At 41.8% G+C, this 16,086-nt stretch overlaps 1 protein-coding gene across 4 annotated transcripts in view; it reads right to left on the bottom strand.

Moving 5' to 3' along the window:
* Positions 1–1,240: 1,240 nt before the first annotated feature.
* LYSMD2 (LysM domain containing 2) overlaps positions 1,241–16,086 on the bottom strand; it is a 34,669-nt gene continuing 19,823 nt past the window's right edge. For 2 of the 4 annotated variants that reach the window (XM_045449740.1, XM_045449737.1), the window contains exons 2-3: positions 3,094–3,425; positions 1,241–1,810 (exon numbers count right to left, since the gene is read on the bottom strand). In XM_045449740.1, coding sequence (XP_045305696.1) covers positions 1,768–1,810; positions 3,094–3,425 — 375 coding nt within the window. In that variant the 3' untranslated portion in view covers positions 1,241–1,767. Of the gene's footprint in view, positions 1,811–3,093; positions 3,426–4,788; positions 6,859–15,924; positions 16,074–16,086 lie in introns of those variants that run through there. The other 2 variants (XM_045449738.1, XM_045449739.1) reach the window with 2 other exon arrangements.

Raw genomic sequence — 16,086 nt, 5'->3', positions numbered from 1 at the left:
GGGAGACACAGAATCCGAAGCAGGCTCCAAGCTCCGAGGCATCAGCACAGAGCCCAACGCGGGGCCCGAACTCACCAGCCATGAGATCATGACCTGAGCTGAAGTCGGACGCTCAACCGACTGAGCCACCAAGGCACCCCAATTTTTTTTTCTTCTTGTTTTCTCCTCTTCCAACTAACTCCTCGTAGGTAGTAGCAAAGCATGATCAAGAGATCACCCTGGGGCGCCTCAGTGGCCCTGAGTGAGTCATTTGAGCATCTGACTCTTGATTCTGCCTCAGGTCATGGTTCGCACCCTGTGTTGGGCTCTGTGCAGACAGCGGACGATGCAGAACCTGCTTGGGATAATCTCTCTCCCTCTCTCTTTGCCCCTCCCCCACACTCACACCCTCTCCCTCTCTCCCTCAAAATAAATAAACTTTAAAAGAAAAACATATCACCCTATATCAAAAACAATAATAGCATGAGAAAAAAAAAAAAAAAACAGAACACAAGGGATTATGTATGTTATGAACAAATTCCAGCCAAGGGCAGACAACTGCTGTTCCCATGCATGCACATATACGTCACCCTCAAGGGCTGGACCTGTGCGGTTCTGCTTCTACCAGCTCTGCTGCATTGACACCTAAGGACACCTGTTTCCTGCTTAACGGAAGACCTGGAGGAGCAAGAAAGGGAAGAGAAAATGAGGGGAAAGTCCTGTTTGCTCCACAGAAAGCAGATTCCTTTGGGGAAGTGGGGGACGGATAAATATGGGAAATTTTTGTGGAAGCTTAAGATTTAACCTGATACTTGAATAAAAATTGAGACCAAAAAAACCCTTTAATTGTAAGTAATGTATTGCTTAAGGCTTACTGCTATAACCTGTACATATGATACAAATGAGGTAAATAAAAGCTTAATCCTCAACTCAAATGAGCACAGTGACTAAAAAACACTCTCCAAAGTGACTTCATGAAATCTAAACTAGAATTCACCAGTGTCTCAGTGCACGGTATTTTTTATTTCTCCTTCTGATCATATTCTGTGTTTAAACTATACCTCAAACAAATCAGTTCAAATATTATGAAAATGCAAAGGCTACTAATACCCATAATTGATTTGCTTTTAGATTACTGAAACTTTTTAAAAATTCCAATTATAATAATAAAAGCAATTAAAATGGAAAAGCTGTCACCATTTCAAAAATAATTTAAAAATCAATTTTATTTCTATTTGTTGAAAAAAATTACAGACTCAAATATGAAAACATAGTTTATTTTCTCATTCAGGCTTTTGTAGTTTATTCTTACAAAATAGCAGACAAAATTTGGTTCTTTATATTAATACAGAATATTGCAGTACATATCGAAATATATATATATATATATATAGCACTTAAGTTATAAACACATAGCAAAATCAGCATCACTTAAACAGCAACCATATATTTCACATCATTAGGATTTTTCAGAAGATAAACACTGTTTTCAGCTTGAATATGTATATAGTCTTTGATGCTTTATGTTAACTAGTATTTACAAAAACTAGTCTAAAAACTACCATCACCTACAAAAGTGATGATCTTTAGGATACGATTTTGCTCTCATGCCATAATAAAGACTTAAAATCATAGAAAGCCAGAGGAAGTAATCACGTCAGTGCAATTGCAGTAGGTGAAACTATTTGGTTGTGATTTAAGGATGTATATGCTTTTGAATCTTTAGTTGTTGGTTTCTTCATGATCCAACCACCTTTTAATCCAGGTTAGATTATCGTCCCTGATCATCTAACTGTGATAGAGGGAAGCTGCGTAAGGACTTTCTTCATCTCTGAAAAAAAGTGAAAATTCAGCATAAATCAGTGTTTTAAAATGATATTCAGATAACTAATACATATACTGTACTTATTATATAACTTAATATCCACTTGCCAAAGAAGTGCAGGAGTACATCAATATGTAATATTTGCATGTCTTGGATGAAATGTAAATACTCATTAGGGTAAATACTCATTAGATGCATTTTATTGGCATCTCAGTTACTGGAATAAAGAATGGTACTTGCTTTATATTTATATTTTCTATTACATTTAAACAAAATGTATTAAATTATAGAATTATTATATTCATATTTGTTTATAGTTTTTATATGCCACCTTTTTCTCCAAAGGGCTTGATGTGCCTACAACAAATACATGTAATAAGATGAATTAGAAATAAAATATCAGGATTAAGGAAAGGAGAAGGATACAAATATATTAGCCATATGAAACACTGTACTAGTTGAACTGAAAATCAGTTTTAGTTGCAAGCTTCCTGGTAGCCAGGGCAAAAAAAAGCAAACACAATAGCTTGTGCCATTTTTGGAATCATAAAGGAAGAAGAAAACCAATTCTATAGGAGAGAGAAAGATTTTCCCTAACAAAGAACAAAGAAAAAAACTCACATGAAAGACACCTAGTAACAAATAATGGACAAGGTCTTTGACAAATTTATTGGGATCAGTATTTTGCAAGTATTCCCTAGGGCATTGCTTCCTTTGAAGGGGTAAACTAGATGTTTCTGCTTGGCTGCCATCCAGGACTGCTAGCTGGACAGTTATGCTACTAAAGCAAAGAAACAAACTTTAAAAAAAAAAATTATTTTATTTATTTTTTTAGAGAGAGGAGTTCAAGTGGGGGGGGGAGGCGGGGGGGGGGGAGACACAGAGACAGAGACAGAGACAGACCGACAGATTGATTCTTAAGCAGGCTCCACAATCAGGGTGGAGCCTCATGCGGGGCTCAATCTCACGACCCTAGGATCCTGACCTGAGCCAAAATCAAGAGTCAGACACTTAATCAACTGAGCCACCCCACCACCCCCAAACTTTTTATAACAAGCAACAGAGCTAAAAACAAGCACATTGCAATAGATAAAGCCCTATGCAGAATGCAATAGCTCTTTTTAGACCTCATATATTAAAAATGGCTTTCTAGAATTAAAATACAGTTTTTAAAGCAAAAGAGAAAAAAGGAAACAGAAGCAGAGAGAAAACAAAACAAAACTCAGCATAGCAAGGACATCGTAAGAGTAATTTATTCAGCTTCTGACATTTTACCAGCATATTTTTACCTGCTCTCTTCTTTTAGTTTCTTGGCTGCCTGTGTTGACAACTTAATCTGCAAGTCTAGTCTCTGCAGGAAATCTCTAGCTGACACTTCTTCAGGTTGTACAGGCTGAACATCAGATTCTTGAGGACTGGAAGGAGAGAGGTCTTCCCCAGCTGCTGCTGGCTCTTCTTCATGAGAAAAACTGCTATCAACAGTTTCATTTTCTGGAGAATCTATTGAGTTAAGTCCATTAAACAACAAAGGCTTCTCTGATATAACTGGGATGTTCAAAGTTTTCTTCAGAAATATACAATCATTCGTAAACAGTTTATTTGCCCTTTTAATCTGCTCCATCTAAAATATGAAAAAGGAAACAGAGTTTTATGTAAATAAATCCATTAGTAGGGTTTATTATACAAGCACCTAAAAATATCTGGGCTCGTTGTGCAATGCTTTCTCTGGATTTGAGATTCTTTTTTTTTTTAATGTTTTATTTATTTTTGAGAGAGAGCATGCGCGTGTAAGTGGGGGAGGGGCAGAGCGAGAGAGAGAGAGAGAGAGAGAGAGAGAGAGAGAGAGGGGGATAGAGGATCTGAAGCCAACAGTGAGATCATGACCTGAGCTCAAGTCAGACACCCAATCAACTGAGCCACCCAGGTGCCCCTGGATTTGAGACTGTTAATTTGGGTTTAGTTACTACCCCAGGTACCCCTAGTTACTTCAAGAGATGTCAGGAAATTGTTTCTCAACTTTAAAAAAGGAAAGCCTAATTTCCCCCCCACTATTATATTCGCCCTACAAGGCAGCTTTTACCAAGCAGCCTTCAATCCCTGAAATTAAAAAATGTAGAATTTTTAGCACTTATTTTCTAAATTCCAGTCTTGTTTTAACATTTCTATTATTTGATTTAAAAAAAAATAGTACTGTTATTTTACTTACAGGGTGCTTCCTATGTCTCTGGAATTGTGTTTGGTAAATATAATGGATACAGGAGCTGGTACAGGGATAAATACAATGAGAATTTGCAAGAATGGTGCAGACTGGGGTTGCAGTTATTAAGAAAGGCCTCAAGGATAAGGTGGAGTTCTGATTTTGATTCTTCTGACTTTAGATGGGCCTTGAAGAATGGGCAGAAGCAGTAGAGGTAAGGAAAGGAGGTGGGCAGCACTTTACATACATTATCTTGTATTTCCTACCCCGGAGAAGGTATTTAAAGATTCACTTTACAAATAAAAGAAACAAAACTCATAGAGATTATGTATCATGGAACCATCGTAAACTGGCAGATGAAGAAGCTGGCATTTAATACAGTTTCTAGAACCTCAAACTCTTTCACACCTGCGGAAGCTTCGTGCAGACCACAGAGATGGGAGCTGGGGGCGAAAGGGAGAACAGAATTTACACGGGTTGGGTAGTAATCGAGATACTATCATCTCCTTTTTGCAAAAGAAGAAAAGGACACTCCAGAGAGATAAGTGGGGTGCTTCAGTCCACAATGCTGTGAGCGCAGGCAGGGCTGCACGTCTGTGGGCTCCCAGCGAGCGGGAGAAATGCGTGCACTTGGCGTTCACCCCACGGCATTAACAGCGTCCGGGGATGCCAGGCTCCTCCGCGCCCCGCGCCATCGAATTTTCACCTCAGCCTCCTTCTTGGGAGGCACAGAACCGAGACAGTTTGGTAAGATAACGAAGCACACAGGCTTAGGAATCTGACAGACCTGGTTTCAAATCCCAGCTCCTCCAACACCAAAGGTCTCAACACAAGCTTAGCTTATTACTTCTTTCATTCAGCCTGTTTCCTGGTGTGTAAAATAGGTACCCTCTAGCCTTCACAGGGTTGTCGGGAAGATTAAATGAAAGATTATATACATGCTTGTTTAGAGGAGACAGATAGGTAGGTAAGTAGATAAACAGACAGACAGGATATATAAGAGAGAAAGAAAATATTTAGCAGCAGATGATACTACTCTCTTTTCCAATGAAGAAATTGAGATGACTGATTTGACCAAGTGCCTACAGTTCTTTAAATGTATGAGCTGGAATTTCTGTCTGACTCTGAAGTCAAGATAAAAGTGCGTGACTAATGGGACCAAATTACGGGATCTTTTAATGCCAAATTGATTGTGAGTGAAAAAATTAGATTTCTATATCAAAGAGCCTGAAAAAAACAATAGTCGACTAGTAAATGGACCCTCTATCTCTTGATTTCTTACTATAAGCTGAATCTACACAAATAGTACAGTGAAAGCTTTTTTTTTTCTTTTAAAGGTACTACATTAAAGCATCTTTTGTGTAGAGTGGGTTGGTCTTTTGTGTTCTAGTTTCTTGGTAAAGGAGAGAAGGTGAGGGTGGGAAAGAGAGGCATGAATAGGCAGGGGCATTTAGGAGACAAAATTAAAGTCTAAAAATCCTAAGTATCTCTGGTCTAGTTTAGGCTTCAATGTGAGTGATTTAAAATAATTCGAATACCTTATCCATAACAGGTTCAGGTATATCGACTCTGCCTTTAATATCCCCTTGGGTTTTTTTCCTATTTATCAGCTAGCATCCACATCCTCCATCCTAGTATGGGGGCTTCCATTGGCACAGAACAACTGCCCCCTTCCCCACTCCAGGGTGAGCATATGACTCATTCTTGCCCTTTGCAGTGTCACAGTGTCCTCGCTTTCATGATAGGTCACAGTCCCATCTTGGAATGATTCAGAGATGCAAGGACACTTTTGCTGGGTCTGGGAGGGGAAAGGTCCTCCATTTTCTCTACCAGAAAGAGCAGCAATCTGTCCACTTCATGGAACCCGACAACAAGGCCACCTTGGAGGAAAGCAATCACACCTCTGAATCAAAGCCTAAAGCCAGAATACCCTAGGGCCTTTGCGTTCTTGAGCTAATAAATGCCATTGTTTGTTTGTTGTTGTTTTGCCTAAGCCAATTTGAGTTAGGTTTTCTGTCTCTTGTAAATGAAAGAGCCTTCACTGATACAGTGCTCTTTGAAATGCTTATTGGCAGGGGTCTACCATTTTCTGAGAATAATGAAGGAGGACAGGAATTGACAGGGAACACCAGATCTCATTGCTGAGGCAGAACTGAGAACACCAAGCATAAACTGTGAGTTCTTTAAGGACAAGCACTTTTATTTCTATAGCTTCCTTGAGGCTAACAAAGATCTTGTACACACTAAGTGCTTAGGGTGGAAGGATAGATAGATAGATAGATAGATAGATAGATAGATAGATGAATTAATTAAAACAGGTTAGAGGAACAGGCATAAAAGATTAACCCCAGGAGGTAACCAGAAAGGGACAGTAAGTCATCTGTTGTGTTACTCTCCCTTTAAATATACCCTCACCATCCAATCCATCCCCAACTCTTCTTGAGCCTGTTCCGAACTCCAAGAGGCTGACCTCTTAAGAACTGCATTACCTAAGCCATGTCGTTGGCATTCCAGTGGGAGTTCCAATGGAAGGCACCAGCAGAAAGACAGCACCATGAATGACTCCAGTAGCTGCATTCCTCTATGGCAGAGTTCCTGCCAGGTAACCCCTCCCTCATCCCAGGCTCCAGCTCTCCCCGTGTGGGGTACACCACTTCTTCCCCTGGCCCTTTAAGCCTAGGGGTAATATCTTCATGCTGTTGCTTAGTCTCAGGTTGCTTCACCATCCCTTCTTGGTTCCCTCAACTCTGCTCCCATTCTATAAATGTCCCTTGACTAGGGGCGCCTGGGTGGCTCAGTCGGTTAAGTGTCTGACCGGCTCAGGTCATGATCTCATGGTCTGTGAGTTCGAGCCCTGCATCGGGCTCTGTGCTGACAGCTTGGAGCCTGGAGCCTGCTTCAGATTCTGTGTCTCCCTCTCTCTCTGACCCTCCCCCACTCACTCTCTCTCTCTCTGTCTCAAAAATAAACATTAAAAAAAATTTTTTTAAATAATAAAAATAAATGTCCCTTGACTAAATTCTCTTTGGCCACACCCCCTGAGCCCACTGTTTCTTGCCAGAACCCTGACCCATACATCTATCATTCAAAGCAAGACAGGCCATCACAGCCAGGCAAAGGGCCAGTGACAGGAATACAAGACAAGGTGACTGAATCAACAGCTGAGTACAATTAAGAAGCACAGGGAGTAACAGGGTTGTCTAGGTTCTTGTGCATCATCCCACTGATTCACCCATAGAATTGCCTCTTGAATTAGTCTATAAGCTTCTGGAAGTTGGAGACTGTGCTATCTCCATCTCAGTATCATCAGCAAGCATTTCAGGTATACATTCACTCTGTGGTCTAGACTCTGAGATGATACACAGGATGCCAGCATCAAGGACACCAGAGATATCCAGACACAGCATCAAGGTGGGGAACAATCTAAGAACCAGCAGATTTGAGTCTGAAGGTGAAAACAGGTCAATGAGTTTAATACAGGTAGTAGTTGGAAACATGGGCTCCAGGGCCATACTTTCTGGGTTCAAACCCTGGCTTTGCCACTTTCTAATCATTAACGGTTCTGTTTTCTTTTCTGTAAAGTAGGGATAATAATAGTACCTCCCATGCAATATGATCATTATGAAGATTACACGAATCAACTCAGGTATTTAGAACAATGCATAGCCCCCAGGAAGCCCTCAAAAATAATGATAATAGTTGCTATCATATTATTAAATGTGGTTAAAAAGGAGAAAGTAACAGGCAAGGGCAGATCCTAACATGTATTCAGCAGATGAGAAGGAAGGAGGTAGGAATTTCTCACAATAAAAAATATTTCTCCTACAAAGTAAGAATATATAAAAAAATTTCATACAGACATGCCTGGATAATTAACATTATATGTTGTCAGTGCCCTGAGGTGTGTAAGCTTTATGTTTTTTTGCCCGAAGGTGATAAATTTGATCTTAACTTGTTCTCCTCTACAAGTAATGGCTTGAACCAACTGCACAGGCTGCAAACTCTGTACCTGTAGTAAAGTTAAGGAATTAACCAGCCATGCAAAAAGCTAGGAGTCGGGGGGGTGGGGGTGGGGGGGGGAGCATTCTGGGGAGAAAAAGCAGCTGCAATGCCCCAGCACAGTAAAAATGTAGTGTGGCTGAAGTGTAGGGAGTAATGAGCAAAACTCCAGGCTACATAGGACCTTGCATGCCAAGGGATAAAATTTAGGTGTTACTTTAAATGTGATGAGAAGCCACTGGAGGGTGAAGAAAGGGACTGACACAATCTGATTACAGTTAAAGGGCACTCAGGCAGCTTTGTGGAAAATGGACTGGCAATAAAGAGGCATCAGTGAAAACAGGAAGCCTAGTCACGGAGGAAACCACAACAGCACAGACAAGAGACTAGGGATAATCCCAAACAGTGAAATGATGTTTTAGGAATGTTTTATACTTTTATCTGAACATAGATGGGTCTAATGTTCTGGGAATGTCACCTCACATAAAGCTAAGAAAAGTCATGATCCAACCCAAGGAAGAGCTGAAAAACTCTAGAGTTTTCCCAACCTGTCTCTGTTCAACATTTCCTAACACCCAAATTTTACTTTATTTATTTTTCTAAGCACAGAGCAGCTCAGATGCTATCAGGTGAAAAGTTTGAAATTCCTCTGAACTTTTGTCTCCTAGGTTTAGAACTAGAAACCTTGTGTTGAAAGATCTTGTCAAAAGTTTGACTTTCAATATAAGGAAGAAGTCGCTATAAGAGTTTTCCATGAATGAATGGACTCCCTGGAGAAATAAAGAGGAGCTTCTATTAAATCTCATCCAGGGCACACACACTTGTCAGGAGTGTTACAGAAATAAACACTGAAGCTCTGGAATATTCTAATCCTGGTAGTCCATGATTACCAGAGATAAATGATTATGTTAATGGTAAACGGTCCAGTATATTCAAATTCTATTATGCTTAACTGCAGCTGTAATAAAAAGCCATCCAGGTTTGCTGTTAAAAACATATATAGAATAATGACAGCTGCCTCAAATTTTGGATATCACAAGGATTTGAATTGTCATAACCTTTGAAAATTGCAGTTTTCTGGCACTATCACAATGCAGATCTGGGTTGTGTTAGGAACACATCAAGCAAAGGACAGTAAATTAGGACTCTTAGAAGATATTATGATCCCTTTTCTCCACCCTCCCCAATATACAATATTTCCTCCACTCTACTGCTAGAGTTATCCTTTTTTTTTTTTTATGTTTATTTATTTTTGAGACAATGCGAGAGACAGAGTGCAAGCAGCGGAGGGGTAGACAGAAGGAGACACAGAATCTGAAGTGGGCTCCAGGCTCTGAGCTGTCAGCCCAGAGCCCGATGTGGGCCTGGAACTCACGAACCGTGAGATCATGACCTGAGCCAAAGTCAGATGCTTAACCGACTGTGCCACTCAGGCACCCCTAGAGTTATCCTTCTAAAACAAGATTGGATCATACCAGGCCTTGGGTGGATGGTGGAGAAGGAATTACCTTTGGGGAAGCCATGCTGCCTTCAATATAGAACCCAACTCCTTTGGCTTTAAAAGGAAAAAAAAATTATTCAATTTATTTTAAAAAATTTTTAATGTTTAGTTGCTTTTGAGAGAGAAAGACAGAGAGTGAGCATGAGAGGGGGAGGGACAGAGAGTGAGGGAGACACAGAACCTGAAGCAGACTCCAGGCTCCACGCTGTCAGCACAGACCCCGATGTAGGGCTTGAACTCATGAACTGTGAGCACCGAAGTTGACGCTCAACCGACTGAGCCACCCAGGCGCCACTCAATTTATTTAAACTAAAAAAAAAAAGTTCACCTATTTCTCCCACCCCTCTGTTCTCCACATTTCTTAAAACCCAATTAATGCTGAGAATAAAAAGTGTGACCTGTTCAGAGTGACAAAGAACTACCCTGTGTTTTTTGTGGGCAGATGAGTCAGGGATAGGGATAGCAATCAAATACTTTCATTTCAAAATTCTCTCCCATGCTCAGGATGGAACAGCATGACTCAATGAAATTGGTCACTAAGAAACAGATTACAGAAGAATTAAGTACGAGGTAACAAGGTGGCCACAAGATGACAACCATGGTGACATTAGGTAGAACAAGTGCCATCAATAATTTAAAAACAGCTTCTTTAAAATGATTGCCCTGGGGCACCTGGGTAGCTCAGTCGGTTAAGCATAGGCCTTTAGCTCAGGTCATGATCCCACAGTTCATGAGTTTGAGCTCCGCATGGGGCTCAGTGCTGACAGCTCAGAGCCTGGAGCCTGCTTTGGATTCTATGTCTCCCTCTCCCTCGGCCTCCCTCCCGCTCATGTTCTGTCTCTCTCTCAAAAAAAATAAACATTTAAAAAAAATTAATAATAATAATAAATAAAATAAAATGATTCCCCTGTAGGGGTGCCTGGGTGGCTCAGTCAGTTAAGCGCCTGACTTTGGCTCAGGTCATGATCTCGTTGTTCGTTTCTGTTTCTTCCTCTCCACTCCTTAAAAAAGACAAACCCTTCCAAAAACATTTCAGGATACATTCAGAACTAACATTTTTATGGCACTCTGTGGCTTAGAATATATGCATACATACATACAACTTTCATTTGATTATTATTATTTTACAGAAAAGACTTAATTAAAGGACTCTCTCCAGATCATTTTCTAGTAAGTGCTAGATTCACCCATCAGCCCACTGTCTCACACTCAAGTTCTAGGTGCTGGGGGCAATCAGACTCCTCCAGTGCCATGTGCTAATTAGGGGAATAGGATTTACTTCCTTTCCACGCTATTTCAGAAGAACATAGGAGGCACCATTTATATGAAATCCCCAGAAAAGGCCAATCTATAGATTAGAAAATATCTTCATGGTTGCCTGGGGCTAGAGAAGGAAACAGGAAGTAACAGGGATCTTTTCAGGGTGATGGCACGGTTCTAAAATTGGATTGTGGTGATGGTTGCACCACTCTGTAAATTCACTGAAAGTCCTTGAATACACTTAAAATGGGTTTATTTTGTGGTATGTAAATTATACCTCAATAAAGCTGTTTTTTAAAAAAGAATACATGAGAATCTATTAAACCTCAAACACTTCTGGTAGGGGAAGTGTTAAGAAGCGACTGGAGTTTAGCAGTTCACTGGAAGAAAGTGAGAAGACCCTGGGAATAAAACTGGACAGGAAGTGATTGAGGGCACTGAAGACAATGTGGTCTCTGGAGAGGGGAGCAGACAGGCGAGCTGCCAGGGGGAAAGCAAAGAGACAAAGAAAAAGTTTATGCAAATAATAAGTCCCCTCCCTGTCTCCTGCCCACTTTTAGTCTGTATACTGTTTTCTAGATGTTTTTCCAGGGTTTCCAAACAAAAAGCTCACAGTGGCTGGCTAGCATCAGTGAGTTTCCTCTAGATGCTTGCATCCGAGAGGAGCTAACAAGGCCACAAATGCCATAGCTAAATCTAGAACACGGGGTGAGGGAAAGGGCCTTAATGTCTCAGTAGAGATAAGCACAGCCAGGGAAATTCCAGCCCAAGCAAATTCACGTCTGAGATCTGAACTGCCCTTAATAGTTTCTCAGCCCAGCCCAAGTAGTTTCAGTCTCCCAGACCACTTCCTCAAATGCGTCTTTAGTAGAGATGCTCAAATATAACCCTATGTTTAATTTGATGTAAAAACCCCCTGCTGGTGGAAGGGGAGAAAACCAGCACCATCCCAGTAGCAGCAACCTTTCCGTAGGCTGGACAGTGAGCCTCAAACCACACTTTGTAAAATAAGTCACTCAACCCCTACCCTGGCCTCCACCTTTCAGGGTCTGCTCCAGGGCCTACTGATTTCACAGTGGTCAGGCCTGTGGGTCAGGTCCATACATATGTGGAGGACCTGCCATGTGCCGGCCTCAGGCTAACACAGAATGTCCAGAGATGAGTTGGACAAGCAACCTGGCTTCTCAAGTAGCTATAGGCTAGTGGAAAGCAGTAGTGGAAAAAGTCACCATGAATAAAAAGAGGAGTGCATGTATCATCTTGTAGACCCAGCATGAGGCAAAAGGACTCAAACAAGCAAGGCTCAATGAAAACAGGTTAAAAAAAAAAAAAGTTGGGGGCTCCTGGGTGGCTCAGTTGGTAAGGCGACTCTTGATTTCAGCTCAGGTCATGATCTCACTGTTTGTTTGTGGGATCCAGCCCTGCATCAGACTCTGTGCTGATGGCGTGGGGCCTGCTTGGGATTCTGTCTCCCTCTCTCTCTGCCCTCTCCCCTGCTCTCTCTTCCCCTCAAATAAACATTAAAAAAAACAGCTAAAAAATAATAAATGCCATTATTAATAATAATGACTTTAAAAGGAATGGTGGGAAGGGTCCTTAAGATATTTTCTAAGGCCATGGCAGAAGAACTGGGGTCCCTCAGGCTTCAGACGTGGCCAGATTCTTGAACATCCACATTCTTCTTTCCTATAGAGAAGCCTCCTGCATCCCTGGGCCCATCTGTAGGGCAGAGATACTCAAATAAAACAGTAAACAAGTAAGCAGAAAATATACAACATATCGACAAATCATCTAGAACCCAACTACTTCCCACCACCTCCTTCTCTGCTGCTCTGGTCCAAGCTGCCATCCTCTCACCTGCATTTATTACAAAGCCTTCAACTGATCTGGTTTCCGTGCCTTGGCACTTGCCCACTACAGCCTGTTCTCAAAGCAGCATCCAGAGTGATCCTTCTAGTGCCTAAGTCAGATCATGTCATTCTTCTACTTGAACTTCTCCAACGCTTCCCAACTCACTCAGAGAAAGAGCCAAAGTTCTTACAGTGGTCTTCAAGGTCCAAATACATGCCATTGCATTGTAAGCACCAGGTACACTACTCCTGGAACTTGCCAATTATACTTCCACCTCAGGGCCTTTGCACCACTGGCTGTTGCTGCTGCCTGGAATGTTCTTCACAGATATCTGCACCCCCCCCCCACACACACACACATACAACTTGCCTCCTTCTCAGTGAGTTCTTTGTGGCTATCCCATTTTAAATTATAGCCACCCCCACTAGCCTTCATTATCTCTTTTCCCTGCTTAATTTTCCTTCATATTGTTTATCAATACCTGGCATAAAACATATTTCGTTTGCTTACTTACTGTCTCTACTGACTAAGATATAAGCTCCATGAGGGTATGGATTTCTATTTATTCGCTAATGTATCACCAAAAAGATAGAAGCTGGAAAAAAAGACAAAAAGGAAAAGGAGATGAACAATAAATACTGTCGGGAAAACAAGGCAGGGAAGGGGACAGAAAGCAGTCAGGAAGGCTTCAGGGAGGAGACATGTAAGCAGTGAGGGAGCAAGTCGCACTGCCAAGGTCAGCTGCATAATTTGCAGGGCCCAGTGAAAAGTGAAAACGTGGGGCCCTTGTTCACAGAGTACTAAAAAAAACTTCAAGATGGCAATAGTAAAGCATTACACCAAATGCGAGGCTCTTCTAAGCATGGGGCTCCGTGTGACTACTCAGGTCATACACCAATGAAGCAAACCTTCCATGCAGTGATCAGGGACAGAGTGTTCCACACAGGTGAAACAGCAAGTGCAAAGACCCCAGGAAGGACAGTGCTTTGGGAACAGGCCAAGATGCCATGCTTGTAAAACATGAAGATTGCTGTGCTCCTTCTCTGCATATTCTGATCCAGTAGGCTCAAGGTCAGTTAGGATTCTTTATTTTTAGTTTGCCCCAGGGCATTCCCTTACCCAGGCAAGTTTGAGGAACATATTTATTCCCATATCTTGGGATGTACCCTGCTGCCAGCCATCAAGCATCACTCAAGAAAACCAGTTTCTGTTTTGTTCCCCTGAAAACCAAGGGTTGACAAACAGATCTCCATCTTCACCCCTTGTCAGAGTCACTGTTCTGGTAACACGCTGGTACCTAAAATACTACTGGCGGTTACCAGTCTCTCCCTCTGAGGGACTGAAGTCCTGCCTGGTTCCCAGCTGGGTGGCTGGAGAGCTGTCATCAGCAGACAGGCTTCCCTGAGAGTTCCTGCTCCTCTCAGTAACACAGCAGAACCATGCCTGGCTATTGCCAGACAGGGGATATTAAAGTCGAATGTTTGCCTGGACTGACTCTTAATTTCCAGGTGACTGCCCTGGGTCTCTAAATCTCCAACACATCATCACCTATTCCTTTAAACAATCATTTAAATTATTTATAACCTTGGGAGTCAATATTTGAAACTTAACTCATTCAACTTCTTTCTGTTCAGTCACGGAAAGAAAAAAAACCTTTCTGCCTTTTTAGCTTCCACCTAAAACCTCAACTTACAACGAGTAAATCCAACTACTATCTGTACATGTGAATTAAAGCAACAACATCACTTCACTGTTACAGTAAGAATTATCACTTTCACTGGTTCTACACAACCAGTGGAAGAGTCTCTAAAAATGTCATCAACTATACTTCAGGGCCCAAAGGAAATGATACACATGTAATAAACCAGTGGTCCTCAATGAAGAGTGAGTTTCTTGCTGGGGAATATTTGGCAATGTCTGGATGGAGGCTGGGGGTCTTACTGGCATCTAATAGGCAGAGCTCAGAGATGCTGTTAAACATCCAACAATGCACGGCACAACCTACACAAACAATTATAGGGTCCATAATATCAATAGTGTTGCAGTTGAGAGAGACTCTTTGAGGGTATAGATTACAGTTCCCAACTCATTATACTTAACATCTTAAAACCAAGTCTTCATGAAAGTAGTGAAGAATCTGGTTTATACTTTACCCGAAAGGGGTGATAAGGTTATGAGTAACAGGATCTATATTAAGCAAAAGCATAGATTAGAAAGCATTTGATGAAAACTAGAGAACTGCAGTCAGCTGTTTCAGAGCAAGTGCAGCTGTGTACTAATTCAAATTGCTCTCAGTGAATAAACATACTTAATATCCTTACCTTTCATCCATCTTCCCATCTGTAAACAGGTTAATTACACCTACCTCCAAGGCTCTTTAGGGAAATCAAACTGAATAAGAACAAGATGGAACAGGACAAATGTAATATCTGGCACACAGCAGGCATTCAGCAGAAGGTAGTTGCTGATACTCCCCAACTCTGCTCTTCTCTGGCTCTGACACAAACCAGGCTTTATTGATATACATAAGAATTGTAGTTCTATGTTTACATTTGCAAACTCCCAGGACGACGGAAAGGGACTACCATAGCATAATATTATCAGTATATGCCTGCACAGCAAGATTCCTGGTCCCAAAATGACCTGCTAGGTAAACATATAGTTCCAACTTGAATGTGCAAAATAAATTACTCAGTCTTTGTCATTCTGTGAATGGCCAGGAAGAGTTTCTCTTTAAGAGAAAGATACAGAGAAGATCGCCTTTCTTCCCATTGCTGTCTTAGGTGTTTCAGGAAAGAACATTGAAAACTGATACAGAACTCAGATGTAAAAAGGCCATCACATAGCTCAGAGTTAATTATAAGTAATTTTAATGAGACAATATGTTCCCTCAGGTTTCCATGTTATTCCCAGAAGTGTAATGCAATACGCCCAGGACACACACACTTATAAATTTATAATAAACACAGCTCTTCAGCTCACCTAGACCCCAGTTCTGGGCTGCTGCTTAGCGACAGGTGTCACATTCACAGTTGCCAGTGAGCCCAGGGGTGTAATTTCACTTCTAAATAAAGCAGCATAATCGATAGAACCAGAACCATCCAGCGGAGACAATCGTACCATCCCTGACTCATCACAGCGCTTGTTTACAGAGAAAACAAAATTCTCTGCCCCGAGTCAACACCTCAGTTCAGCTTTGAGTACTGTGATCTGGCCTGAAAATCGGGTGAACTTAGCTCCCAGATCCTCTTTGGCCTTCCTCACTGATCTGGGCGGTGTCTGGGCAGGACACCGGGAACTCGATGCACCTACCTGGGGAGGGAGCCTCGGAGGCCTGCCCTTCTGGGTACAGAACCACCTTTGGAGACCACTGCCGCGGTTCTCGGCGCGCGCTGGGAGAGAGCCTGGGAACAGATGGCTACCTGCCCGACCCCCAGTACTCCGCGTCCCGCCACGAGCCCCCGCCCGTGCCAC

This window comes from Leopardus geoffroyi, chromosome B3 (genome assembly GCF_018350155.1).
Source record: "Leopardus geoffroyi isolate Oge1 chromosome B3, O.geoffroyi_Oge1_pat1.0, whole genome shotgun sequence".
Taxonomy (NCBI): domain Eukaryota; kingdom Metazoa; phylum Chordata; class Mammalia; order Carnivora; family Felidae; genus Leopardus; species Leopardus geoffroyi.
Note: the sequence above shows the minus strand (reverse complement) of the source record. Positions and strands in the feature narration are given on the sequence as shown.